General features: G+C 46.0%; 1 protein-coding gene across 1 annotated transcript in view; it reads left to right on the top strand.

Moving 5' to 3' along the window:
• The window catches only part of LOC102743838 (protein MTSS 1-like), a 74554-nt gene that overhangs the window by 14116 nt on the left and 33141 nt on the right, over positions 1–27297 (top strand). Inside the window, exons 2-3 of the mRNA XM_081816531.1 lie at positions 8102–8163; positions 12249–12322. Of these exons, the coding sequence (XP_081672657.1) occupies positions 8102–8163; positions 12249–12322 (136 nt within the window). The remainder of the gene's footprint in view (positions 1–8101; positions 8164–12248; positions 12323–27297) is intronic.

The following is a 27297-nucleotide window of genomic DNA, read 5'->3' as shown; positions in this document are numbered from 1 at the left end:
CGGTTAAGCGACTGCCTTCGGCTCAGGTCATGATCCTGGAGTCCCGGGATCGAGTCCCGCATCGGGCTCCCTGCTCGGCGGGGAGTCTGCTTCTCCCTCTGATCCTCCCCCTCTCATGTGCTCGCTCTTGCATTAAAAACAAACAAACAAACAAAAAAACCAGTGTTAAAAAGAGGACAGCGAGGGTACAAATATCAAACACAGTTAGTACCTTTTTCGGTGACCCCCCCCCCCCGGGTGTCCTTCCTGGCAGCCTGGGGTGGGGCTTGGGGGTTGTGGGGCAGGCACTGTTCAGTGGAAGGTGCCAGAGCCCATGAAGTGTGTACGGTGTGGCCAGGCCATGGCTCCCCAGGCTGGATTTGACAGATTGCAAGAATCCGTTTTGGGGTTGGTTCCGCCAAGTACCCTGGCAGGGGTTGTCCTGAGAGCCCTTTATACCCTCAAGTACTATGGAGACGTGAGATGGGGTTCTTAATGATGATCATGAAATACACTTGGACTCCTAGATGGCCCCAGGTGATCACTGGGGTAACACAGATTTGGGCAGGGAGAGGGTGAATTTGGGGAAGAGGGAGAGGAGCAGGATTCCATTTTCACAGAAATGGTAGTGCATGGTACGCACACCAGTTTTTGCAAGAGTGAAACAATGGAACCAGAAGCCTCACTGAGGTGTAGAACAGGACCGGGCGCCCAGAGTGGCTTTGTCCCCTGATGGCCGGCGCTGTCTGATAGCCCCATCAGCAGCAGGGGACATGTTCTGCATCCGTGCAGCCTAGTACTACGGGCCACGTGGGGCTCGAGCACTGGCGTAAGGAACTGATTTTACATTTTATTTAATCGTAGTGAATTTAAATTTAAGTCCATGTGGCCAGTGGCTCTTTTGCTGGAAGGCTCAGAATAGACAAAGGAATGCCTCTTGGTAGAAAATGTAACAACAACAACAACAACAATACTTTGAAGGTACAGTTGACCTATTTGGTTGGTTCTTTTATTTCCAGTGGCGACCTACCCATGTGTCAGAAAACAGGCATTGTGGGCATAGAACCTCATAGCACTGGAGGAAGAAGACGCCTGATGTCCTTGACTTTATTAGGGTCTTACGGTTACAAATGGAGCAGTTTGTGAGGGGAGGTTGGGTGGAGGGAGCACCTTTTGTGGTTAAATCTTCCTTTTCATAGGCTTATTTATTGCTGGTGAGCTTGGGCAAGTGGGTGAGGGTGGGCGTGTGGAGGAAGCAACCATTGATTATCCCCAAGGCTGTCATCCATTTGATGGACAGGGATAATTAGTGGATTAGGCAGGCCCCAATCAGAGAATAAAAGCCCAGGAATGGTTTTTATGATGAGGATCTCAGGAGCCCTTTCGTCTTACAGGATAGGGTGGGGAAGGGTGGCTTTTGGGACAAAGCTGTGACAGGCAGTTAGGGGCCCTGTCCTTCATCCTGCACACCCGCTTCTGGAAGCTGCCGATTCCTGCCTCGTGCTTGTAGAAGCACACGGGGTCCAGAGGCGCTCCTGCTCAGATCAGAAGCTTCCTCTGGAAGCTTTGCTTTTCATTTCCCCAAAGTCCACACCAAGGGGTGACCTAGGAGAGGAGGAGGAGGGCTGCTGAGGGCTGCGTTACTCGTGCTCGCCCTGAGGAGGTTCCTGCAGATCTGCCGGGGGGGCGGGGTGGGGGAGAGGCTGGTGGCTTGGGGTGCTGACAGCAGTAGCCTGTAGAGATGCTCCAGACAGGCTGTCAGCTAGAACCTGATCAGTCCCCATCAGTCCATCGAAAACCTGAAGATGTGATCAAGTTACCCATAATCGCACCACGGATGACAGCACCTGTGAACATTTCGGGTTCATTCCTTCCAGACCTTTTTCTACACGAAGGGCTTTTCTTTGTTTTGTGTCTCGTGGTTTCTTTTTCACGTGGTTGAGGCTCATGACCATCTCTAGCTCCCCTGGAGCATTTGCAGTTTGGGGAGCCCTCGTACATCCCTTCTTGGACCGAGCAGGACCCAGCCTGCCTACTGAATGGCCTTCTGCAGCCTGGGGGCTGGGCTGGGTAACTGGGTCTGTTCATCTCGTGGCTTGTACTTCCCAGAGTCAGGGTAGCCCTTGGGCCCCAAAGTCGGTCCTCCATTTCCTCGGCTGCGAAATAACAGTAGCACCTGCCTCGGCGGGATGTTGTGAGCACGGAACGGAATGTGTATCAGGTTGTGCTCCTCAGCGTGGTCTGTGCACCAACAGCCTCAGCGTCGCTTAGGTGAAACACGCGACATCCAGACCAAGGGAATCCGAGCCTGCGTTTCTGCAGGATCCCCAGGTGATGGGCATGGAAGTGAAAGTGTGAGACCTGCTGATCCATGCACCTGGCACCAAGCAACTGTTTTAGAAACTGGTGATGCTTGATGATGGTGGTCATGTCGCCAGGGTGAGAGGAGGGGCTTGGGAGGTTACCCGTGCAGTCGTGTGCCCAGGACTTGAGTTCTCAGCAGCGTGGTGAGCCAGCGTCCCTCTGGAACCTTTGGGCAGGACAGAGGCCTTTGAGCTGGAACCCACTCCCTGGAGCCAGTCTCTCGTTTGTTCTCAGCTAAGCTGCAGTCTTCCTCCTTGGGAGACTCTTCTCTAGCTCTGGCTCTTCTCACATTGCCCCTTCTCTGACCACGGCTCCCGGCTCCCCCGAGTTCCCAGCGTGGGTGTCTGGTTCCCTCAGCTGTCCCCTGAGGTCCCGCTGCCACAGTGGGCTGGGCTGGGAGAGGCAGTTGCTGCATTATTTATGGGGCATCGTTAACCAGCCGTGCCGATGAGTTACACACAGTTTATTCTTCTGCTCTGTGTGTGGGATGCCATCCTGGGCCTCTGTTTAATACAGAACAAAACAAAGCAAAACAGAACCCCAAGCCACAACAGCCACTGGCTGGGTGCTGTGTCCTGCGCCCTGCGTTAGGCAAGTGGCCTGTCCCGCCTTCTGGCTGTGGGGAGAGTGGAGGAAGGGGAGGGAGAAGAGGAGAGGGACCCTGGGGTGTTCCCAGAGCTCAGCTTGGACGGTGGGGGTGGGGAAGCCAGCTTCCATATTTGCTTAAGTGGCCACCAACCTCTTGGGGAGTTGACAGAGATTGGGTGGGTCTTTTTTCTCAGAAGTAAGTAAAAGACTTCACTACCTACCCCCTCCCTAAGGGACCAGACTGCTGTTAGGTATGTGACCTATGAGTTAGGTTCTCTTGTCACCTGGGTGACTTGGGATTTTTTTTTTTTTTAAAGATTGTATTTATTATGGCTGAATAGGGGTTTTCTAGTTGTTGAATGCCCCTGGAGGTTAGAAGAGAGAACAGCCGTCACTGGCGGGGTGTGTGATGTGGGGAGCATGGTGGGCACCCCACCTGGTGGGTGCAGAGGTGTGAGCTATAATAGCCTGTCTTCAAGGAAGCCCCACCTCTGTTGCTGTAGAAAGGGGGGCAGTCTTGTAACTTGATCAAGGGAGTCCTTTACATATTTGTAAACAAACTCATTTTGGAATAGGGGACTTTTCCTTTCTCTCAGAATCCAGTGTGGTGTGAGTTTTATTTTCAACAAATCGCCTGGGGTTCAAAACCTGCCCTCTTCTCCAAAGAAAGCCAAGGGGTTCCAGGGAGACGAGAGTCATGTACCCGTTGCCTGTGACTTTGGACTTGGCAGAGCCCGGGTGCTTGGCGGGAGTCTTATTTTCTTTGATTTTGGTCTGTCTGGAAAGTTGTGAAATCTTTATGTGTTCTCTGGTGAACCCCACAGAGGGGTCTGTGTGGAGACTTTTTCACAGCCCCAGGACTGTGTTCCTGGGGATTTCCTCAAACGTGAATGGAGCCCAGTCAGAACCAATGGCCTCGCGGGAGAGCTTTCTGGGACTCGTTGGTGGGCGGTGCAGATGAGAAAATTAAGGACTGTGTTGGGATTGTTTTCTGATAGGGTTCTCAGTGGATATGGCATCTTGATCTGCAGATTTCTTTTGAAACTTGAGTATATTCTCTTTGACTTGGTCTTTAGAGTCTAGAAGAAGCCCTGGCTTTTTCTCTGTTACCTTTAACTCTTCAAGTTTCTTCTCTCTCCTCTCACTTCCTCCAGACTTTTGAATTTTTGTAGTAAAGCTACTTTTCAGGTGGGTAGAAACTTTTTTTTTTTAACCTTGAAAGAAACTTAAAAGAAAAAAACTAGATCTAGAGCAATCCAACATCACCTTGCCTTTAAATTTTAATAACATTTACGCACTTTAAAAAAAAATTCTCAACAAGGAGGTTTTGTCTTCTGTTCTTAGAAGTTCATTTTTTTTTTTTAGAATCCATTAAATTATATATTGCCTAAAACAGGTGGGCCTGACACTCTTTGATAGACTGTCAAATATCATTAAATCAGGAAAGAGCTGCTTTTGGCAGCCTTCTTCTGGCTGAGTGGGTGTTCGTGGGCGGAGAGCTGTGTGCTGCACCCCTTGACTAGAGAGGGGACCCTCCTTTTGTTGCTAATTTGGTAAAGACTGAAATGAGGCTCCCAAGTGGTGGGGGCAGATAAGTTGTTTTTTTAAGTGCTTTAAGCAGTTGATTTCAGGCACATTCATGTCGGTCTGAGTACTCCTTCTAGCGTGTGCTGGGGAGCGGCAGAGACTAGTCTGACTCCCTACACCCAGCTGGTTAACTAGTTGTGAGATGCAGCTGGTTCTGCACTTAGCATGCAGGATTCCAGCCTGGACAGACAGTCTGACTTCGAGGCTTTAACATCTGTGCCAGTAGCCTGAGTGAGATTACAGGGCCCTGCAGACCCTTGGGTCATTCCTGTCCAATGTTTATTGGACACTGACAGAGTGCCCGGCGTTGCACTGAGCGCTTTTGAGGTTTGATCTCCGTTATCCCTCCCACCAACCCCGAGAAGTAGTGACTTATCCCCTTATTCCTTCCCTCCATTCTTTTAGTGTTCAGTGATGTCCGTGTTCAGTAATGGTGATGGAATTATTTGTTTTTATTGTTTGTCTTTATAAGGAGCAGGCCCTGAGAGATAAAGTGACTTCCCCTAATACTTGGCTGGCGCAGCCATGGCTAGAAATCAGGACTGTGTGCTTCCTGCGCAGAACTGTTGTCTTTCTGGCGTGTTCTCATTGAATGTGCCTCACCTTTTTCTTCAATCTTCTCGATCATCTCCGTGACTTTCTCACAGGGGCCCCTGCAGGGGAGCGGTTGGTGCTGGGGATAGGAAGGCCCGGGGGTGGTCATGGCCTCCTTTGTGTAGATGAGCGATGCTGGTACCTTTTGGCTGGAAGTTGGTGGTCAGTATGTCTGAACATCTTTAGGCTTTTCAAAAAGCTTCTCATACTTTCTCGGGGATCTGAAAGAGAAGAAAAGGCGAGGTGAGGCTGTAATTGGTTGGTTGAACTCTTGTGCTCTTAAGTATGCTGATGTCCATGGGACAGAGATCTCTCGTGGCCAGCCAGAGAACTCTGATCTCAGCCCTTGCCCCTTTAATTACTTGGATATAGATGTAGAAAGGGTGTTCATACTTGATAAGAAAATGGTAAATACGTTAGGTGTTATAATTGGATTTCCCCACAAGGTCTTGATGGGCCTGGAATGGTAGCTTGAGTTGTCAAGGATTCATTCAACCTAAGTTAAAATAAAGTTATGCTCTTGGGTAGAAGCAGCCCACTGGGGCACAAAGACGAGATGGAGGCTGTGTGGCTTAGCAATGTGGTGACAGGACCTGTGTGTGGATATTGGTGTCAGGAGCTCAGGTGTGGCTGCCAAAGGGCCTCTGCCAGGAGCCAGTCAGAGAGGATGCCTGGCCTGGTGCAGCTTAGCGCCCCATAGGAGCCAACTGTCGCTTGGGGGAATAAATCCCGAGACCTGCAGTTGGGCCAAGCAGGTCTCAGATGCAGAGTTGATGGATGTGCTCTAGCAGCATCTGTGAAACAGACTTCAGGCTTTGGGAGGTTTGTAACTTCATGGTGCTCTTATTGCCAGAACCTCTAGTTTGATCTTAAAATTAAAAAAAATAGTGACTATTGTTTTCGTAAAAATGATACATGACCCTTAATTAAAACACACACGCGCACACACACACCAAAAAACAGCTGTGGCCATATAGGAAAATACAAACCAGAACGCAACACATTGGTCCATATCTCAGCTTCCAGAAATAGGCCATTTGAACTTTGGTAGACAATTTTCCAGATATCTCTCTGCACATTTTCAGACAGACTTGATAGCTAGAGAAATGTAGAAAGAAGCACTTTTATGATAAGATTAAAACAAAAATATATTTAATTTTACTTTAACAGAATTGAAACTTAAGTGAAATAATACTGAAGAAATTGCTGAACTTCAGATGACCAAAAGAAATTAGTTTCTCAGGCATCCCTTTATTTTATTTTATTTTTTAAAGATTTTATTTATTTATTAGAGAGAGACAGAGAGTGAGCCGAGGGAGGGGCAGGGGGAGAGGGACAAGGAGACTCCCCGCTGTGCAGGGAGCCCAGTGCAGGGGGAGAGGCTCAAGCATCCCTGTAAAGCAGTGGTTCTTTGTTCTAAAGATTTATTTATTTATTTTAGAGAAAGAGAGAGGGCTCCTGCAAGCAGGGGGAGGGGTAGAGAGAGAATCCTCAAGCAGACTTCCCACTGAGTGCAGGGCCTGACGCAGGGCTCGATCCCAGGACCCTAAGATCCTAACCTGAGCTGAAATCAAGAGTCAGACATTTAACCGACTGAGCCACCCTGGCGCCCCTATTATTGGCATTTAGTGAAGCTGAGGTCAGGGATGGTGCTGAACACCCTACAGTGCACGGGACAGTCCCCCACAGAAAAGAACCGTCTGGCCCGAAATGTCGGTGGCAAGGATGAGCAACTGTACGCCAGGGTAAGAAACTAAGACCATTCAAATCAGTAGGAAGATGAAATCATTATGTTTTGGCTCAGGTGCCGTCGCAGCCTGTTTTGGTGGGCTTCTGTAATTAGTGGAAGATGAAATGATGAACTTCAGCAGAATTTCTCCCTCCGTTCCTTATACCGCCAAATCAGGAGGCGGCAAGTATCACCCCGCAGGTGTTGAGTCTTAGCTCTGTATGTAAACTATTCTGTGCCAAACTCTGCTTCTTTAGCCATGGCTTCTCCTTTTATGGGTTTATTTTGCATCCCCTCTTGCTTGGCTCCTTGATCTTAATATCAATTGAACATGTCCGTGTAGGGAAGGTGTCACGCCCCACTCTGGTTTGCCCCGGTCAGAATTGCACCTGCAGTTTTGAGTTTGTGTCTGAGTACCGCCCTTAAAAGGGGAGAGAGAGATACCTTGCAGTGTCCCCAGGACGCTGCAGGGGCGTGAAACATGGTCCTGGGTAGAACATGAACTGCAAATGGGGAGAGAAGGGAAAGCTGGAGGAATGTGCTGGTTTTCCTCAGTTCTTTGAAAAGACTTCCACACGGAAGCGGGGTTGGGCGTCACCCTGAGGGTCCCCAGAAGGTTCAAGCCGGTGCCGCATGGACACAGAGGACACGATGGCAGATAGAGGCTCCCACAGGAGGGTGTTGAGTTCCTTGTGAGCTGAAGTGTGCTGGGGATCCACATGTTGTCATGTCGTGTGTAGGTGCTGGGTTCAAGCCATCAGCTGGATGGCTATACTTCGATAACTTCTCAACCTTGAGGTTCTGATGGGTTAGTAATGCTTCCCAGTGGCTGTCAGTCACTGTCCTGGGGAGGAGCGCCAATCACTCTGGTTCCCTCCTCCCTGCCCTTGGGGGATGAGGGTGGGAAAAGCCGTGGCCAGGGTCAGGCGGTTCCGGTCAGAGCCTTAAATGTTCTGCATATCTTGAATTTGGACCCACCATCTACTCAAAAAGTGATCTATCCATGTATGTGTTAGATTCTGCCAAACCTGTCAAATTGGCGTTTGTAGTATTTACAAGATAACAGGGCCTGAGCACATTCTAAACCCATTTCGGAGCCAATGCATTTATATATAATCTGGGCACCATATCCTAGACTGCAGAGGAAGAGCGCGCACATAGATTGTTCCCTGTATAATTGGAATTGGGTGTTCTGTTATTGTCTTAATCAGATGTCTATCACAGTGTGCCTTACTGATTGATGACTTTGTTTTGTTGTAGGGGAGCTATCCAGTGTGGGAAGATTTCATAAACAAAGCAGGAAAGCTACAGTCCCAGCTTCGGTAAGTAGAGAAGCATGTCATCCCCAGAAAAATGGCAACATCCTTAGACAGAGGATGGAATAGGACAGACCCAGGATGCAGATCGAGGTTAATTTTGGAAGCATTACAGATACAGAAGCATGTAGTGGGTTCTAATTTGAGCACTGCCACTTCTTAGCCTTACGTCCTGACCCCCCCGATTGCCATACGTAAAACCGAACTCCTATCTGCTCTACTTCCACAGGAATTTTGGGAGTCAAATGAGGTATCATATGTAAGGTAATAATGAGCAACATTTATGTAATGCTCCACTGTGTGCCAGGCATATGTTAAATTAATTACATCTCACAGCCCCAAGGGATAAGTACAGTTATTATCCTCAATTTACTGATGAAAAAACTGAGGCAACGAGAAGCTAAGTAGCTTGTCCAATGTCACACAGCTAGTAAATGGCAGAGCAGGGATTTGAACCTGAGTCTGGCTGCATAGTCCATTCTGCCCACTGCCTATCTTTATAAAGAGTTTACAACTTACTGTTGACTATTGTATAATTCCATGTGTGTGAAATGTCTAGAAAATGCAGATCTGTAGAGACAGATATAGGTTAGTGTTGCCTGGGACTAGGAGAGGAACAGGAGATTGAGTACAAATGGGCAAGAGAAATCTTTTGGGGGTGATGGAAATGTTCTAAAATTGGCTTGTGGTAGTGGTTGCAAAATTCTAACTTTACTAAAAAAATTGTTGAATCACATACCCAAAAAGGGTGAATCTTATGGTATATAAATTATGTCTCAATGAAGCTGCTTAAAAAAGAACAAGATCTAGGGCTGAGCGGCTTTAAGGGGCTATTGTTGCCTTGTCTTGTGCTTGCTCATGTATCATTTGATATGAAATAGAAAATTTGTCCGCATCTTCTTGTTACAGCTATATGCTTTTAGTGGGGATAAGGGCTACCCACTTGGTGGGTGCCCCATGAGGGATGGGACATTTTATTTTATTTTTAAGATTTTATTTATTCACTTGAGACACAGATACAGAGAGAAAACATGAGCAGGGAGAGAGGCAGAGGGAGAGGGAGCAGCAGGCTCCTTGCGGAGCCAGGAGCCCGATGTGGGGCTCGATCCCAGGACCTTGGGATCATGACCTGAGCCGAAGGCAGACGCTTAACTATCTGAGCCACCCAGGCACCCCTGGGATGGGACATTTTAAAAAGCAATAATTTTCATGATTCCCATTCATGGCATATGGGGGATGACATCAGTTGGTTTGGATGTATGGAGGTGGTTTTCCAGAGGACAAAGCAGGTAGGTGTTTTCTAGGATAAAAAGCCACGTGGATGACATAACCTCTTGGTCCTTTACCCAAGGATGTCAGGAGCTGTAGCCATAAGACTGGACATCCATGGCTCCCCTGTAGATCAGGAGAGAGGAACTCCAGAAGGAAGGATCTTTCCTCTTCCATTCTGTCAGCTTCGTGGGGCCTGGGATTTCTATCCCATGAACCTAGGATATCCCAAGCTGTGAGTGGTCTTCCAGATGGACAGTCGTCTCAGGCATATAGCCCCTTTTTGGCTTGTCAAATCCTTTACCATTTTGGTGCTTAAGAACTTGAACAGACTTTTTAAAAAAGGGGGAACTTGTAAAGGTTTTCTGTTGGGCCAGCTCCAACCTCCTCTGTCTGAATGCAAGGAGCTACACCTACCCTCCATCCTGTAGGAGGTCCCTCCTGGAATAAACCAGAAAAACATTTGAGTACCCCTCCCCCGCCACCCTGCCTCATTTCTTTTCTGACCGCATTTAACTGTCTGGCAGCCTTTCAGGGTTGACCAAGGAGAAGATCCTCTCTTCCCCTTCTACCAAAGAGGAAGCTAAAACTTAAAGTAATTATTTGTTAGCACAGCTAATCAGTTACAATGAAACTTAAAGCAATCTTTTTTTTTAAAGATTTATTTATTTATTTTAGAAAGAGCGTGGGGGAGGGGCAGAGGGAGAGAGAGACCTGAAGCTGACTCCCCGCTGAGCACAGGGCCTGACAGGGGGCTCAATCCCAGGACCCCTGAGATTATGATCTGAGCTGAAATCAAGAGTCAGCCGCTTAACCAACTGAGCCACCCATGCGCCCCAAAACTTAAAGCAATCTTATCCCCGTTGGTACAAAGAACATTTTATATATTTTATTCACAACGTTTAGGCCTCCTGAGGACAGGGACCATTTCTTTATTTTGTCAAACTAGGAGTACCCAGCTGAGAGCCTCCTGCACATGGTTTAGTTTTCGGTAGTAAAGGATGAGAAGCCCGTAGGAGAGGTGAATAAGCTTGCAGTGTGTACGCTGAATCATTGCTCGGTGCTGCGGGCGCATGCATGGTGGCTCAGCCCCGTCAGAGAACCAGGATGTCTCATGACAACAGCAGACAGTGAAATAGGACTCACTGGAAGGCAGTGGTTAAAAGCTCCTGGTTCCACACACTTGACCGCCATCCTCCTTTTCAGGGGAGCCCGTGTAGCAAGACACCTCTACAGCTGGCTCATTAAATTGGGATGATCAGCATTGACTTGAACGAGAATCAGTCCAGCCATTGTGTCAGATACTGTCAATCAGAATGAATTATGTATAAATCCCAGGATGTTTGATAAAGCTAACTTTTCCAGGGTTTGCATTTGATGTCAACTCTTTGAAAAATACACTTCAGAGGGGCTTTTTTCTTTCAGTTTTGTTCTGTGTGTCTTTTTTTTTTTTTAATTTGAGCAGAATATTTTCTTGCTCTACCGGACAATATCAGGCCTCATTCTGCAGTTTGGCGCTAAGGGACTGTGGCCCAGGTTTTCCTGGGGACCACTCCCAGCACCTTCCAGAACCTTCTATGTCAGAGCTACTGTTGCTGAGCTATAGGGTCCTTTCTTCAGTTCCATCTTGAAGTCCTTCCTTTCTAGTCCTTATTCTCATGTTCTTCCTATAGCTTTGCATTCTTAGGAATGCTGAGCAAAGACTAGATTCATATGTGAGAAACTTGGAAATGCACTTCAGGCTCCACGCTGGATTGTGAAGTCCATGTGTGCGAGTCCTGGGGCTGGCTTGTGTGTTGTAGGCCCAGGTCCTCGTGGGTAGCGGAGCTTATCTAACTTCACTGGATGACATCTTGGGATCACAGTGCTAGGAACCAGTAGACCACAGAGTTCTCAAGAGGATGTGAAGAACTCAAAATAATTTCTAGGACAGCAAATGACTGTCGTGACTTCTCAGTCTCAAGGAATTCAGAAGATGCAGTCGAGATAGCATTCTAAGGTTGAAAAAAATAGTCTGTTTCATTATAAGTGGGATTTAGGGGGAAAAGTCACACGGCTGGGATCTTGTCCTGCAGCGGATGAGTATGGGACTGTGCATCCTGCCAGGCTACATCCATTCCAATTCTGAGACGAACTGGTGATTTTTGAAAAGTCACTCTGAACTTGTCTCCATTTTCCCAACTCTAATATGAAGTATTTGAAGCAGAGGCTCTCTCTCCAAGATTCCATCTCCCAGTCCATGTAGAGATGCTGTTTGCCGACTCTAAAATGAATTTCACCTGTACCATTTCTAGTTTTTAATGATGTTTTTTTTTTTAAGATTTTATTTATTTATTTGAGAGAGAGAGCATGAGGGGGGGAGGGTCAGAGGGAGAAGCAGACTTCTCGCTGAGTAGGGAGCCGGATGCGGGACTCGATCCCGGGACTCCAGGATCATGACCTGAGCCGAAGGCAGTCGCTTAACCAACTGAGCCACCCAGGCGCCCATGATGTTTTTCTTTTAGGTTAGAAACACCTGTCTTTCCTCCTTTGTGAAATTTGGCCCAGTAATTATGTCATCAGGTGGAACAGGATGGGAGGAATTGCCCACAATTACTGACCAGCCCCGAATGCACTGGGTATTTGCGGGAGAGTGCGCTAATATGGGGAGAAATGCTTCCTGAGCAAACAAGGGGGCCTGCCAAGCCCGTGCCTGTCCACGTCCAGTTGAGTCGTTTCTCCCAGAAGGTTGCATTCCGTTCCCTGCAGAGCTGTTAACCCTTTAGCTGTAATGAACTTGCATGAGACATTCCTCATGCTTTTGTTCTCTGTTTGCATTTTAGGACCACAGTAGTAGCAGCAGCTGCCTTCTTGGACGCCTTTCAGAAAGTGGCTGACATGGCGACCAACACACGTGGTAAGCAGATGGAGGGACGGCTTCCAGCGCGAACCGAATGCAGCATGTGGGCTCTTACCCTTGGGTGGCTTCACGGGGAGCTACAGCCGAAGTTATCAGAGCTTAGCTGACTCACGGTTTTAACTTCCTAGAAAACTCTGTGGGATTCCCCATATTGGAAGTTGCAGACAGTCCTCCAGATAACAAAGCATGTGAGAGGGGGAGTGAAAAGTAGAGAAAAGGAGGCACGGTCTGTGCGGGAGGGGGCCTGGTGTGTGGTGTGGGTCACTTTTAATGACGTGCTGGTTGCCGAGCCTGGAACCGTGTGTTTGGTTGCCGTCCTTCCCTCCTCACACGGGTTGTCTGTCCTAAGGTTTTCCTTATTCCCTTGTGGAGAGGGAAGTGGCGAGAATGATTGGATAGAGCCATTTTTCTGCGAGGATCCCTTGTGTAAGTCGTGTCCTCTTGTGTTGTATCTGTGGGTCTCCCACATTGGACGGCAAACCCCTTGAGACTATGACGTAGTCATGTCGGAACTCCCCCAAAATGGTGCCTAGCGCATAGCAGGTGTTTAAAAGGTTTATTAAATCAATGAACAAAGGGAAATCTTGTGCAACTTTTTAATAGTTTCAGTGACTAGAATAAAAACATGAGCGGTATAGAGAGAAAATGAAGCTCCCCTATCCACCGCCATTGTCAGAAAGACAACATCACTCGTAACACGGAGACCCCTGTTCAAAGGGGGGTGCTTTCCTTTTCATTCCCAGGCAGGGAAGCTCTCCTGCCTCTTTCTTTTTTTTTTTTTTTGCCTTGTTTTTGAGTCTATTTTCAAATAGTCTACTTCAGTGGTCTCTGGAACTGGGCTTGTCAGTCACACTGATGTCTTTCTAGAATGGCCATCAGGACGTGTCTTCCTTAAAAGAATGGCTTTACTATTTGAAAGGTCAGAGATCGCTGGCGTTGCATTTTTGAGACTCTGTGATTCTTAATAAGTTTTTTATATTTTCTCTTTTCTTTTTTAATTTTTTAATATTTTATTTTTTTAAAGTTTTTTTTAAGATGTTATTTATTTATTTGACAGAGACACAGCGAGAGAGGGAACACAGGCAGCGGGGAGTGGGAGAGGGAGAAGCAGGCTTCCCGCTGAGCAGGGAGCCCGATGCGGGGCTCGATCCCAGGACCCTGGGATCATGACCCGAGCCGAAGGCAGATGCTTAACGACTGAGCCACCCAGGCGCCCCAAGTTTTTTATATTTTTATATTTAATTATTGATGGGACCCTCAAGGATGGAGGAGAGCAGCATCCCTCAAGTTCCCGTAATTGCCGACAGCAGGAACTGGGGTTTCTGCAGAGGCTGCTCCCTGGAGTGGCTCTCGGTGGGAAAGCGGAGGGCCTGCAAGTCTCATGGCTTCAGGGAGGACAAACAGAGCAGCTGTCTGTGGGAAAAGAAACCAGAATAGCCTCTCTGTGGCGGTGATGGAGGTGGAGTCGCAGCTTGGAGGTGAAGAACATGACAAAAGACAAATAATGTCACAGTGAACAGACCCCTGCTTTGATGTATTTTTAAACCACTTGATTTCAGGTCATTTTTAGCGATGCCAGAATAACTTTACATCTCGCGATCTCTAGAAATCCCTGTGCACTGGGGGGAGAAAGAACTTTCTCTTGAGGGTGAGAACTCTCCTCACATGACCTAAAAAGGGTATGGTTGATACAAAGAAGGTATATTTCATAGAGGTGATAAGAGAAACACGAAGGCACTTCTCGTATGGTCAACAAGCATCAGAAGTGATTTTTATTAAGTTATTTTTAACTTAAAAATGGAAAAACCTAGACCATGCACTTTTGTTTAAAAAATTCATATAACAAAGTCTATAAAGTAAAATCCACCCTGCCAGTGCCCCCTGGTAGGGATTGGGTTGAGCGTCATTTATAGACTTTTTTTTGCGTGTATAAACACGTCTGGGAGGAAGAAAGCTAGTTGCAGAACGATTTGTAGAATGGTACATGGAGTAAAGTACTTCTGGATGATCTAAAGGTAGCCCCTAAGGAACACGTTCCCGTGCTTTTACTACACGGTACGTTACAGTTACCTTTCCATGTCCATACCTGTGGATCGGCCTCATTCTTTCTAGCGCCCAAACGGAATTTCATTGTCTGGATACAGCACAGTTTCAGCATTCTGCTGTTGATGGAAATTTAGGATATCTCTCGTTTATTTGCTGTTTCAAGCCATGCAGCAGTTAATGCCCATGTATACATCCTTTGGGAGATCTGTGTGTAATCTGTTTTTAAAAGTGTGTGCATCTCCACAGAAACGGTCTGTAGAAATTGCTTCAAACTGTTTTGGTCAGCAGCAAATATACTTGGACTTAAGCTTATTAAAGGCTGTGACTCTATATGGTTTGCAGTTTGATATCTACCCTCTGCAAAAGTCCAGTTTTTTGTGTTTTTTTTGTTTGTTTGTTTTTGCTTAGAGCTTTTGGATGTATTTTTTGAGTCCTTGCTCAATGTGATAGAAGGGAATTTAAGTGCATCTCTTTTGGACAGGCATCCAGAATCTCAAGTTAGCATGTCTCTGGTTTCCAAAATATTAGCATTCCATATTGTCTCCCAAAGCTCTGAAATTCCTTTGTCCTTTTTTTTTTTTTTTAAAGATTTTATTTATTTATTTGAGAGAGTGAGAGAGAGAAAGAGCACAAGAGGGGGGAGCGGGAGAGGGAGAAGCAGACTCCCCGCCAAGCAGGTAGCCCGATGCGGGACTCGATCCCGGGACTCCAGGATCATGACCTGAGCCGAAGGCAGTCACTTAACCAACTGAGCCACCCAGGCGCCCTCCTTTGTCCTTTTTAGCTAATATTTTGCACTAGCTATTAATACAATTTATTTAGGAAAAACTTTTAAAGCTATTCACTATAAGAGCAAAATTAATGTACTCATTATGTAACTTGTTAAATAGGATGTGGAAATATGTTAGAACTCTATTTTGTTCATTATACAAATGCGTATATGTTGCTATTATATGTGTGTATTTATATTAATAATTAAACCATAATGGAATTTAAGAATTTATTAGCACCATAATCCATAGTACAGTTTCATATTTTGTTGATTGTGCACTCTGGAATGAATATACAGTTTGTATTTAGCATGAAAGTATACCTTTTCCCATATTACTGACCACAAAGAGTTAGTGTCTAGGCATTTGCTATGCATGGAATGCCAGACTTTGTGGAGCAGAGTCCCCATCTTCTTCGTGTCCATGATGGACCAGCAAATGACCTGTCATTGGAGTTGAGAAATGTTGGACTGACTGGTATGCAGTTGTCTGAGTTACTTGAAAAAAAAACTAAGGGGGTTGGGGTGGAGGGCATCTTAGCTCTGGACAGCAGAAGCACCTCTTGGGGAATAGGATTCCTGCACCTGTGAGCACGTCCTTGCACACTGGGCCCTGCCTCCTGTTTGACTGGAAGGCAGGGGTACTGAGCTGATGAAACCCTCCGCCTTAGTCAGCACTGGCCCTTTGCATCACCGCATTGTTTGGTTGTGTCTACAAGGGCCTTTGAAGAGCATAATGCTGTGTGACTTTCATTTCTGGTTGCCTCTGTGTGCCTATGTAATTACTTTATAGCTTTGAAAAACCATCTCAGGGCTGTTTAGATAATGATACACCAAACCCAGAGTGAGGAGTTTAAGATTTTATGAAGAAAGGAAATGGATCCCCAGCCGACTAGATCATCTTTAATGTCCAGAAGCCTTTGTACATCACTTTAAAAGAGTGGGCATGGTTTCGACGTTGGAAATTATGGCAACTAACCTTTATTGAATAGTAATGCGGGCCGGGCTCTGTTCTAAGAGCATCACATATGCTGAGTCTGTTCTCATAACGTGAGATACAGTGCTTGTGATCTCCATTTTAGGTGATGAAGTCAGGATAAAGAGAACTTAACCTAAACCAAGGTTACATGGCCAGTAAGTGGTAAAAGGAGTCTGGCCCAGAGCCTAGATTTTAACCATTAGGTTACAATTCCTTATGTAAGGAGCTCCTGGATTTAGTATAAGCTTATATTTGCTTTTAAAGTTACTTGATCCTGAATGCATTAGAAGAATCTGTGTGGCACCTTGGAGTAACCTAGATTGGGAACTGTGATGCCTGGGTTTGTCTTCTGGTTTTGCCAACTAGGCAGCCCCTCCATCCCCCGCCCCTTATCCAAGGGGGATACTATCCAAGACCCTCACTGGATGCCTGAAACTGGGGATTGTCCCGAACGCTTTACATACTGTTTTTTCCTATATGTATATACCTATGATAAAGTTTAATTTATAAATTAGGCTCAGTAAGAGATTAACAACAAAAAGTAATAATAAAATAGACCAATCATAACAATATGGTATAATAAAAATTATGTGAATGTGGTCTTTCTATTTCTCAAAACATCTTCTTGTCCCATACTTCTTGTGATGATGAGAGATGATAAAATGCCTACGTGATGAGGTGAAGTGAGGGGAATGACGAAGGCACCATGACATAGCGTTGGGCTCCTGTTGGACCTTCTGACGATTTGTCAGGAGGAGGGTCAGCTGCTTCCAGACCACAGTTGACTGTGGGGAACTGACACCGCAGAAAGCAAAACCATGGATAAGGAGGGGACTACTGTATATTTACTTTTCAGGGCTTTAATTTCCCCAACTCTCAAAGGGGTTTTCCCAGGACACAGAGTCCTAGATGATCATGAGGAACCTTTCTCGGCTCTAATATTTTATGATTTGAAAAATCTTGTTGGCCCTATTAAGTCCATAAAATATGAATGAAGTTGGACGTCCAAATTCTCTCCCCTAGGTTATCTTTAGACTTTCCAGTTTTTGCCCTGGAGACAAAGGAGTAGAGGAAGCAACGTTAAGCATGGGATTATGGAGAGAGGGAGGGTTAGAAGAGAAAAATCAAGGCCCCCACTCAGACCTGCAGCGTGCGTTTGAGGAGGGCAGGTGGAAGCTGGAACGTTTAGGACCGCCCGCGAGGCCCAGTTGGCCAGAGGTGCACTTTCTTCAGCAAGCCTGGATTGCCGAGGTTCTGTGCTTCGGTGAAGAAAGTCTCCGGGGCTTACACTGGATAAAGCAGTAGTGGTTCTTGCAAATAGTGATGTGTTTTTAGTGTATGTTACACGTTTTTAGTATACATTTTGTTAAATGCTGTGGTCTCCAGATATGACTGCGTGGATCATAATCGCTCAGGAAGTTGGTTTTAAAATACAGATTTCGGGGATGCCTGGGTGGCTCAGTCGGTTAAGCATCTGCCTTCCGCTCAGGTCGCAGATCCCAGGGTCCTGGGATTGAGTCCCACATGGGGGGGCTCCCTGCTCAGTGGGGGTGTCTGCTTCTCCCTCTGCCCCTCCCCCCTGCTCCTGCACGCTCTTGCTTGCGCTCTCTTGCTCTCTCTCACACTGCTCTCTCTTTCAAATAAATAAAACCTTTTTTTAAAAAAAATACAGATTTCAGGGCCCTGCCTTGTATCTGTGGAATCAGGTGCGTGTGGGTAGGACCTGGGAATCTCAGATTTTTTAAAGTTCCTCGGGAGATTTTACTCCCCGGCGAGGTTTGTGCCTCTTGCCTAAGCCTAAGCGGCATCTCTGCCAGTGGCTGGCACTTGCACCCATAGAGAAATGCTCCTGGCTCCCTGAAGCCCTTAAATCCTTTGATCCCTGTCTGCTTGCATGTGTGTGCATTCCACACCTGGAATGTCCTTCTCCCTCCGCCCCCTGTCCGCCCCCTTTAGATGCTCCAGGATTTGCTGCTTGTTTTCCAAGAGCCAGGTTAGCAGTCACGTCACTGATGATACCGATGGTCACCAGGTAGAGGGAGACTTCGGGCCTCAGGGCCTCTGCGGCATGTGCTTCTGGCTCCCTGTGTCGTCCCCGGCTCCGTACTAGGATTTAGGCCCCTCCAGGACAGGCCTGCATCCAGCTCCTCTCCGAGGAGCTGGGGCACCTACATGCTCAGTGGCTCTCTGGCATTTGGCAAAGTGCAGACAATGTTTGATGAATGAATGACTGAGCGTATACAGCAGTGAGCACGCTAGCGTGGTCCTCAGTGGATCCGGGTGAGGAAGGCTGTCATCCCTGGGGGCAGGAAGCTGGTGGGTTGGGATCTTGGTCGGATTCCATATGGGGGTTCAGAACTTACATTGTGGTGACCCCCCTCCCTGAGGTCCAGTCTGGTGTGGAATGTGTGATTTCTTATTTCTTGTAGCTGAAGAGGGCCGAGTAATTTCATGATGCAGGCACAGGAAGGGGCAGGTGGGTGAATGGCTGGGCCCAGGGAAGAGAGAGAATCTTCCCTTCTCGGGGAGGAGGTGCTGGGAAGCTGTTCCAAGAGGCAGCCAGACTGGTTTTGTTTGCTCCTGAGTTTTATTTTAACTAGGTGGTTTGAGATTTCACTGGCCCTTAACTTCTGGCTTGACTTTGGTGTTCAGGTCAGACTCTTTCATGTAATCAGAGCCTTATGATTTCTACCTAGGAAGCTCCTCAGCCACAAACTGGGGGGTGGGGGGGGTTATTTAAAAAAAAATCATAAGTAAGGCCCTTCTCACAGGCCTGGAACTGAATATTCTAGTTAAAGGAATGTTGACAAATCCATTCACTGATTCAAAATAAAAGGTTCTAAAACAGCAATCTGCTCATCTCTAGATATGACGGTAGATCATGAATGGTTATTTTTGGTTACTGTCTTTGAAATTTTATTGCCTTTAGGAAAAGAGAGAACTTAAAAGTCTTTGGGAAAGAAGCTCAGTTGTGGGTGTTTTTTTTTTAAGAGCTTAGTTTGTTTTGAAAACTTCAAGGGTCATGTATTAATTTTTCTGATGATCTTATTCTGAGGATTTACCAGATAATAGGAGAGAAAGGAGTCTAGCATAAAGCATCTTCTGGAGCCTTGCAGAGGGAGTTTTATGGAAACCTGGCAGGGGCTAATTTTGCTTAGAGCCTGTATATAGCCATAATAGGGGCACCTTAGCTCTGATTTCCTGGAGCCTTTCACATCTTAGGTGCCCAGGAAACAGTTGCTGAGATATTAAAAAAAATTTTCTGAAGTGAAACACTTCATAGCTTGCAGGGTGGATGGACCAGCAGCTGTATTCTCTCATATTTTTAAACACGAGTCTAGGTACGCTGGATGGAAGATGACCTAGAAACTCTCCATTACTTTTCATTTGCGGGGTTTTGAACTTGACTTCTTGATTTTGATTCCCATGAATTATGCTGAGGAACCCCTAGGCACATTGTGCCCCTCTGGTAGTTAGATTTTGAAAAGTCTCACTGGTGTGATGTTGGCAGGTGTGGGGAGTAAGAACAGAGCTATGAAGAAGAAGAACATTTGTATTTGGTTCAAGTGGGAAATTGGCCGGGCAAAGAAAAAGTCACCTTTTTCTCCCATTTCTTTTTTGTTTGTTTTCCCTTTAATTGCAGGCCCAGTGCCAGGACTTGACAGGAGCTGTGTATGCTGTGGGGTCCTGGCCCTGTGGAGTTTTTAGTCTGGGCCAGGCTGTTCTGTGAAATGCTGGAAATGTTCTGCGTTTTCACTGTCCAATATGGTAGTTACTTTTGCCACAGGTGGTTTTTTGAGCACCTGAAATGTGGCTAGTGTAACTGAGGAACTGAATTCCTAATTTTTTACATTTTAATTAATTTTAATTATATGTAACTTACAACTTTGCTGAGGACTGTTTGTACCACAATCTGGGATAGTAGCTTCAGGAATTTCCATCAGCTTCTCAAGCCACTCCATGCTGAAATGTGTACGTGTGTAGGAGTACATATCCATCTATTTTTGTATTTTAATACCTGTCATAGTCTCAGTCTTACATGAAGTACAAATAAAAAATTTGTAAGTTGTTGCTTTTTATAATAATATTTAAGCTAAAAAGTGTGCCTATTATGTAAACCGCTCCAGGATATAAATTCTCCATCTCCTAGAGAGATTTTGGAGTTGTCTTTGACCTACAAAGGGATGACATAAAAACATAATGCCTTTTTAAGTGGGTTCATAAATGCATACCTGCTTGTGGGTTTCACTGTTTTGATGCTTTTCCACTCTGATAGACCTTGAGTCATTTTAACTCATTACCACAATACATTTAAGCTTACACATTCTGCTTGGGATAAAACAACTTTTTAAAAATTGGCCCAATGGTGAGGGGGCGGGGGCGCTGTCATTTAAGTGTCTGACTCTTGATTTCGGCTCAGGTCATGATCTCAGGGTCCTGGGATTGAGCCCCACTTGGGCTCTGCGCTCCAAGGGGAGTTTGAGGATTCTCTCTCTCCCTCTGCCCCTCCCCCTGCTCACATGCCTGCAATCTTTCTTTCTTTCTCTCTCAAATAAATAAATCTTTAAAAAAATAAAAGTGGCCCTATAAAGGTGAAGTTTGTCTTACCATTTTCCATTTTTTATTTTTTAATTTAATTTTTTAAAGATATTATTTATTTATTTGACAGAGAGAGACACCGTGAGAAAGGGAACACAAGCAGGGGGAGTGGGAGAGGGAGAAGCAGGCTTCCCGCCGAGCAGGGAGCCCGATGCGGGGCTTGATCCCAGGACCCTGGGATCATGACCTGAGCCAAAGGCAGACGCTTAACGACTGAGCCACCCAGGCACCCCCCATTTTCCATTTTTTAAACGTGATTATTTTTTGGTTCGCTTGATATGAAATTCAGACTTGGTGTTGAGTCTAGCATAGTAAGGAGGCATGTGTATTTTAAACTTTTTTTTCTTTTACAAATCACGCTGTAGGTAAGGACAAGAAATAAAGGAATTCATATGTTTATTAAATATATTTTATAAATTTTAAAAAATCTTCCCTTTTCCCCCTCTGTTTTTTGGTTGTAGGAGTTCAGAGGTGGGTGTTAACATATGCAATTATTTTGGTGGGCAAATTTGTATATTCCAGGAGATTGGGATCTTCTGAACTGGGCATTACTGGTGATAGAATGAAATCCGTCCTTTCTGATCCCACTGATCTTTTCTTAATGTTAAAACTGATGCTTGACCAGCAGTACTGTTCCCCGCTCTACAGGTGGCCTTTTCTTACTGATGTTTGGCTGAGTGGCAACAGGTGCCTGCAACGAACCACCTTCACTGTGGTTAGCCAGTGTCCCGCCAGTGCCGTGTTTGACTTTTCACTCTTTTCCTGAAAGGACACTTGCAACGGCGGTTATTGTGCTTTGGCCTGAAAGGCACGAACATGAGTCCCACTTGAACGTAAGCCTACCTGGGTGTCCGGAGCAGGATGTCACCAGAATCCTGAAATCCCGTACGTAACAGGGAGAGCTGGGGATGTCCGAATTCCACCCCGGAGCCCGTGTGTCCTGCTAAGGCTTGTCCCACCACTAACCCAAGAGAAACATCTGTCCGTGCTCAGTGACATCACCCTGTTTGGCCCCAGTGTATTTTCCCAGACGATGCTTGAGTGTGATGTGTGCTGGTTTCTGTCTAACCTCAGCAGCCTTAGTAAATGCCGGCGAATACTCGACACGGGGGTGAAGGCGATGGCGGCGGCAGGGAGGAAGGTCCAGGCACGGAGAGGATGTGTGTTTTTATGGGTGACTGGGTCGATCTGTGCAGCGTCGTTATTTGTGTCGTTAGGCAGTTTACATAATGAAGTGGTTTGCTCAGCAGTTCCATCCTTCCAGCTTGCCTGGCTGTCTGCATTTTGTACACAAGCCCTGAGGACTCTCCCCCTTCTCCCTCTCTCCTCTCCATCCTCATTCTTTCCCTTTGTTCTTTGTTTTGGCTTAATAACTAATACTCCACCCCACCCTGCTGTTGCACACAACCATGTGGTTGTTACTTGAGTAAAATATGGATTAGCATTCATGAGAGGATGCAATTATTTTAGTTCATACAGATGAGGCAAGTTTTTTTTTTTTTTTTTAATTTAAACAATATTTTCATGGGAAAGATCATTTGCCATAGAGTTGTGAACTTGGTCTGGTCTGCCCACCTCAGATAAAAATAACCGTTTGGAATGTAAATGTGAACTTGAAGACACTTGAAGTTGTCAAAACTAGTATTTTTCTATGATGAGCCTATTCTGCCTGATTGCAAGGTGCCTGTTCTCCGCTCCCTCTGATAAAGCCCCAGCCTAAAACTTGCACGAGGTATGAAAACTCCTCTGAACTGACATTATCACTTTAACTGTACACGTGTGCTCTCCTGGAGGGGAAAAAAAAATAGGATGTTGAGAAATAGCTCTGAGAATACAGACTATTCAAAAGATATTCTTCTGATACATTTTAAAGAAATTCGATTTTTATGCACTACTTTTAGAAACCTATCTGTGGCTTAAGGTGAGAATGATCCGGAGTTTTTTTGTTTTTTATTTTTTTAATCTAACCCTGTGGTCTTTCATTTTTAAGATGGTACAGGGTTTTTCTTATAGACCACCTAGTGTCTGGTGCAACCTTTTCATTTTTAGGGGGCAAAGTCACTTGCCCAAGGCCATGCAGCTGGAAGGGGCTCACAGTTGAGGGGGGTTGTCCTGCTAGCCTTCTGTCTCCTGGTTTCCCCTGAAAGCCGCATAGTAAACGGCTTGTTCACTTTGTCCCTTGGTTTAATGCTAAGGATATTCAAGTAGGAAATAACATGAGCTGTGGGAAAAAAAAATCTCTGCTTTCAGTCGATTATTTGTAAGGATTTTTGTTTGCTTATTTGTTTCCGCAGGACCCTTGGTCAACTGGTTTTCGAAAGCCATTTTCCACTTCTATTTTGGTCCTTCGTTTTTCTAATGGAAGATGCTTTTGTTTTCTTTTAGCTTTGTGTCTGTTCGAGGCGGGGCTGTTTTGCTTAAATTTGGAGCAAAAATATATTGCTATATTTGACATAAGCATATTTATCTGTAAGAATAACGAGATTCCTTTCGTCTGCGTTGTCTTATTGCAAATCTACCTCCATCCACGCGTGTGTGCACGTAAACATGCGCCCACATACAGTCGCACACATGATATGTTTTTTGATTCCCAAACGTTTAAAATTGCCACGGGACTCTTATTTCTAGTAAAAGATACTGCTGTGGAAATCTGCAGCATTTCCTGCTGTGTGTGCCAGGGCCCGGGGACCCTGGTTGCCATGGAAACTAACATCCAGCCGCTGGGTGGTACTTTCCTTTAGAGCTGCATTTGAGCGCATTTCACAGTCCAATACAATGCTGCTGCTTCTCCCTTTAAAATAGGGAGAGGGGGAAAATTCTGAGTGATTACAAATTTATTTTTATTTTTTTATTTTTTAAAGATTTTATTTATTTATTTGACAGTGAGCGAGGGAACACAAGCAGGGGGAGTGGGAGAGGGAGAAGCAGGCTTCCCGCCCAGCAGGGAGCGCGACGTGGGGCTCGATCCCAGGACCCCGGGATCATGACCTGAGCTGAAGGCAGACGCCCAACGACTGAGCTACCCAGGCGCCCCAGAGTGATTACAAATTTTTAAAAAAATGCTATTTCTGCGAAGGTAGAAAGAGACCTTAATATGCACCCTTTTCATGAGTGTCACCCAGAGGTGGCCAGAGGTATCTGATAAAATACAGAAGAATTTCGGGGGAGGTGGTGAAAGTGGAACCTTTGCCCTGAGCGGGGGATCTGTAGGCTTCTCTTTGGGAATGACGGCAGGGCGGGCTGACATGGCCTTTTATCCCGTTGACTCTGGCTGAGTCCATTTGATTTGTCTGAAGGGCTTGAGAGCAGACAAAAGACCAGCTTTCTGCATGTTCCCCGCCCCCTCCCCCCCTTCCTGCATTTCCTGACCCCTCTCTCTCAGAACCTGCCCAGAGAACCGGATCAGAGAGCCTGGAGAGCTTGCCTGAATTTTAGCCCTGGATTTGCCAGTTGAGCACGTGGTTGCCATCTGTGCTTGTTGAAAGGCGGATGCTGATGATGAGAGCGATCCTTCATTGGGATAATATGGTTTAAAGCCAAGTGCAAGATGGGCTGCTTGTACGAGAATCGGAAGGTCTCATGAGCCATGTGAACACAGCTCCTGACTTCCCAGTGGTTTGGTGGCCCATCGGTCACTGGCCACAGGTGTGCCTACAGCACATCCTCCAGGGAGGTGGCAGATACCCAGCCCCAGGTTCCCACTGCCCGTGAACAGACTCCATGAGATGGAGGGAGAGTAAGATGGGCCCCAACCTTGTTTAGATGGACGCCTAGTGCTCTGACATCTGTTTTTCCAAATGTGTTTGTACAAAGCAAATGCTGGGAGTGGATGATCTTCAGAAACAGCGAGATGGACCAGAGCCTTTGCCTGTCACAGGTGGTGGGGATCTCAGTCCAGCCGTGGCCTTGAGGATTCAGCTAGCCCTCCAGCTGCTTTATCTTGAGGTGGTAGCAGCTCCATTTTGCAAACAAGGGAAACCAGCTTGGTGACTCGCAGTGACTTGGTTAAAATGTCACACAACTTTGAAGCCGCAGAGCCTGGAGTGTGTGTCTGCTCTGCGTGACCCTCAGTCCCACATTCTTTGCACCTGAGAGATCAGTTGTATACATAGAACCGTCTCGGGATTGAGACCAGCATTTCTTCATCGTGGCACTATTGACATGTTGGGCTGGATAATTATTTGTTAGGACTGTGCATTGTGGGACGTTTGGCAGCATCCCTCGTCCATCCCCCACTTGTGAAAACTGAAAATGTCTCTCAACTTTGTCCTCTGGGGGTTAAAACGGTCCTGAAGAGAACCTTTGAACTAGACCCTTCAGGTATTTTCACATGGCGGTTTGACGGAATCACGGCTGTGCCTTTTCTTGACGCAGTTGTGGAGAACTTGGTTCATTTAAGCTAGGTTTTAAGGTATTTATAACCGTGTTTTGATTTTAGAAGTTTGACAGGTCATGCAATTGTTTCATCCGAGCAGTGACCACTGTGCTAAGTCGTGGATAAAACTTTGTGAGGAGTCCACATCTTACCAAAAAAGATTGCTCCTTTTCAACAGAAGGTCATTTCCCAGTGTGAAAATAGGCATAGTGTTTTAAAAGATTAAGTTGAATCAGAACAGTGGTGGAGACGAACGGAGGGTTTTCGTTCCCGCTGGGCTGGCTTCCTTCACGGAGAGGTGGCTTGGCAGAGGAAGAGCCTGGGTCGGGATGCGGGCATGAGGTCGGTGCTGCCCGCTCACAGCTGGGTGGCCTTGGTGGATCAATCCGATCGGACACACCTCAGCTTTGTTGTCTATGGAGGACAGTGGGTTCGGCCGTCCCTGCCTGTCAGGGTGATCGTGGAGCTCGCTTGACGCTGTGGCTCTGAAAGCCCCCAGCAGCTATGACACAAGGTCATGTGTTCCTGTGTCACGTAATTTCTGGGGGTCCTGCCCGCATCGGACCGGTGGCTCCTTGGCTTCTTCTTAGATACCAACACTCCTGTCTGATTCCACTGTTGCTTGCCCTGTCTCCTACCTCTCTGTCTCCAACCTCTGCCTGTGCCTCTGGATCTCTTTACGTCTCCGATTTTCCTCCGAAAGACCTCTGACATTTTAAAAGTTCCCTTTATTCTCTGGGCTCTGTTATTATTTTGTTTATTACTAATACAGTTTATTTTTTTGTTTATAAATGAGTATTTACATATTACAAATATTACATGTAATTATATTATGTTGCTATTAGATTTGGGGTATTGTAATGGTAACTTGAATGAATTTTTTTAAATGTTTTATTTTTTCAAGCTTTATTGAAGTATGATTGACAAATAACTATATTTAGGTTGTGATTTTTTTTTAAGGTGTACATCATGATGATTTCATATACTTAGACATGAAATGATGACCATGATTAAGTTAATTAACAAACCCATCACCTGACATGATTACCATTTTTAAAAAATGAATTTTGAGAATTTTAGTTGCCTCTCGCATGCCCCCGGTCTGGGGAATCTCCCCTTCCCCACCTTGGCATTCACTTGGAATGTTCCTTTCCTTCTCTCACACAGACCCTGGCTGATCCTCTAAGGTTGCTCTCAGGCAGTTTCTCCTCTGGAAAGCCTTTTCTTGGTCCTTAACTGGGCTAGAGGCTGCCCTGCTTTGCTCCAACCCCAGAACCTGGGCTCCACCTGCCCATCACCGTTCCCTTACGAACCTCTGAGCTTCTTCAAGGCAAGGACTCATTCACTGATTACACTACTGAGCACGCTGGTGTGCCCTGTCTTTTTTTTTTTTTTTTCCCTTAATTAAGATGAAGTTCATATAACATAAAACTGTTTTAAAGCGAATAGTTTGGTGTCATTTCATTTATTTACAGTGTTGTACAACTGCCTCCTCTGTCTGGTTCCAAAGCATTTTTATCACCTCAGATTAATCCCTGCACCCAGGGTGATGGAAAAGTTGTGGAGGTGGATGGTGGTGAGGGTTGTACAACAGTGTGAACATACTGTAACGCCATTGAACTCTACACTTAAAGAATGGTTATAATGTTGGGGTGCCATTGAACTCTACACTTAAAAATGGTTATAATGTTGGGGTGCCTGGGTGGCTCAGTCGGTTAAGCGTCTGCCTTCGGTCAGGTCATGATCCCAGGGGCCTGGGATTGAGCCCTACATTGGGTTCCTGGCTCAGCTGGGAGCCTGCTTCTCCTCTCCCTCTGCTGCTTCCCCTGCTTGTTGTGCTCTTCCTCTCTCAAATAAATAAATAAAATCTTTTTTTATTTTATTTTTTAAAGATTTTATTTATTTGAGAGAGAATGAGAGAGAGCACATGAAAGGGGGGAGGGGCAGAGGGAGAAGCAGACTCCCTGCCGAGCAGGGAGCCTGATGCGGGACTCGATCCTGGGACTCCAGGATCATGACCTGAGCCGAAGGCAGTCGCTTAACCAACTGAGCCACTCAGGCGCCCAATAAAATCTTTTTTTAAAAATGGTGATAATGCACAGAGGATTTTTAGGGCAGTAAAAATTCTCTTGTGTCATACCATACTGATGAATACATGACATTATCCACTTGTCCAAGTTCACAGAACGTACAACACCAAGGAT

This window comes from Leptonychotes weddellii, chromosome 4 (genome assembly GCF_054177405.1).
Source record: "Leptonychotes weddellii isolate Sample4059 chromosome 4, ASM5417740v2, whole genome shotgun sequence".
NCBI classification, from domain to species: Eukaryota; Metazoa; Chordata; class Mammalia; order Carnivora; family Phocidae; genus Leptonychotes; species Leptonychotes weddellii.
The sequence above is the reverse complement of the archived record's forward strand: the minus strand, read 5'-3'. Positions and strand labels throughout refer to the sequence as shown.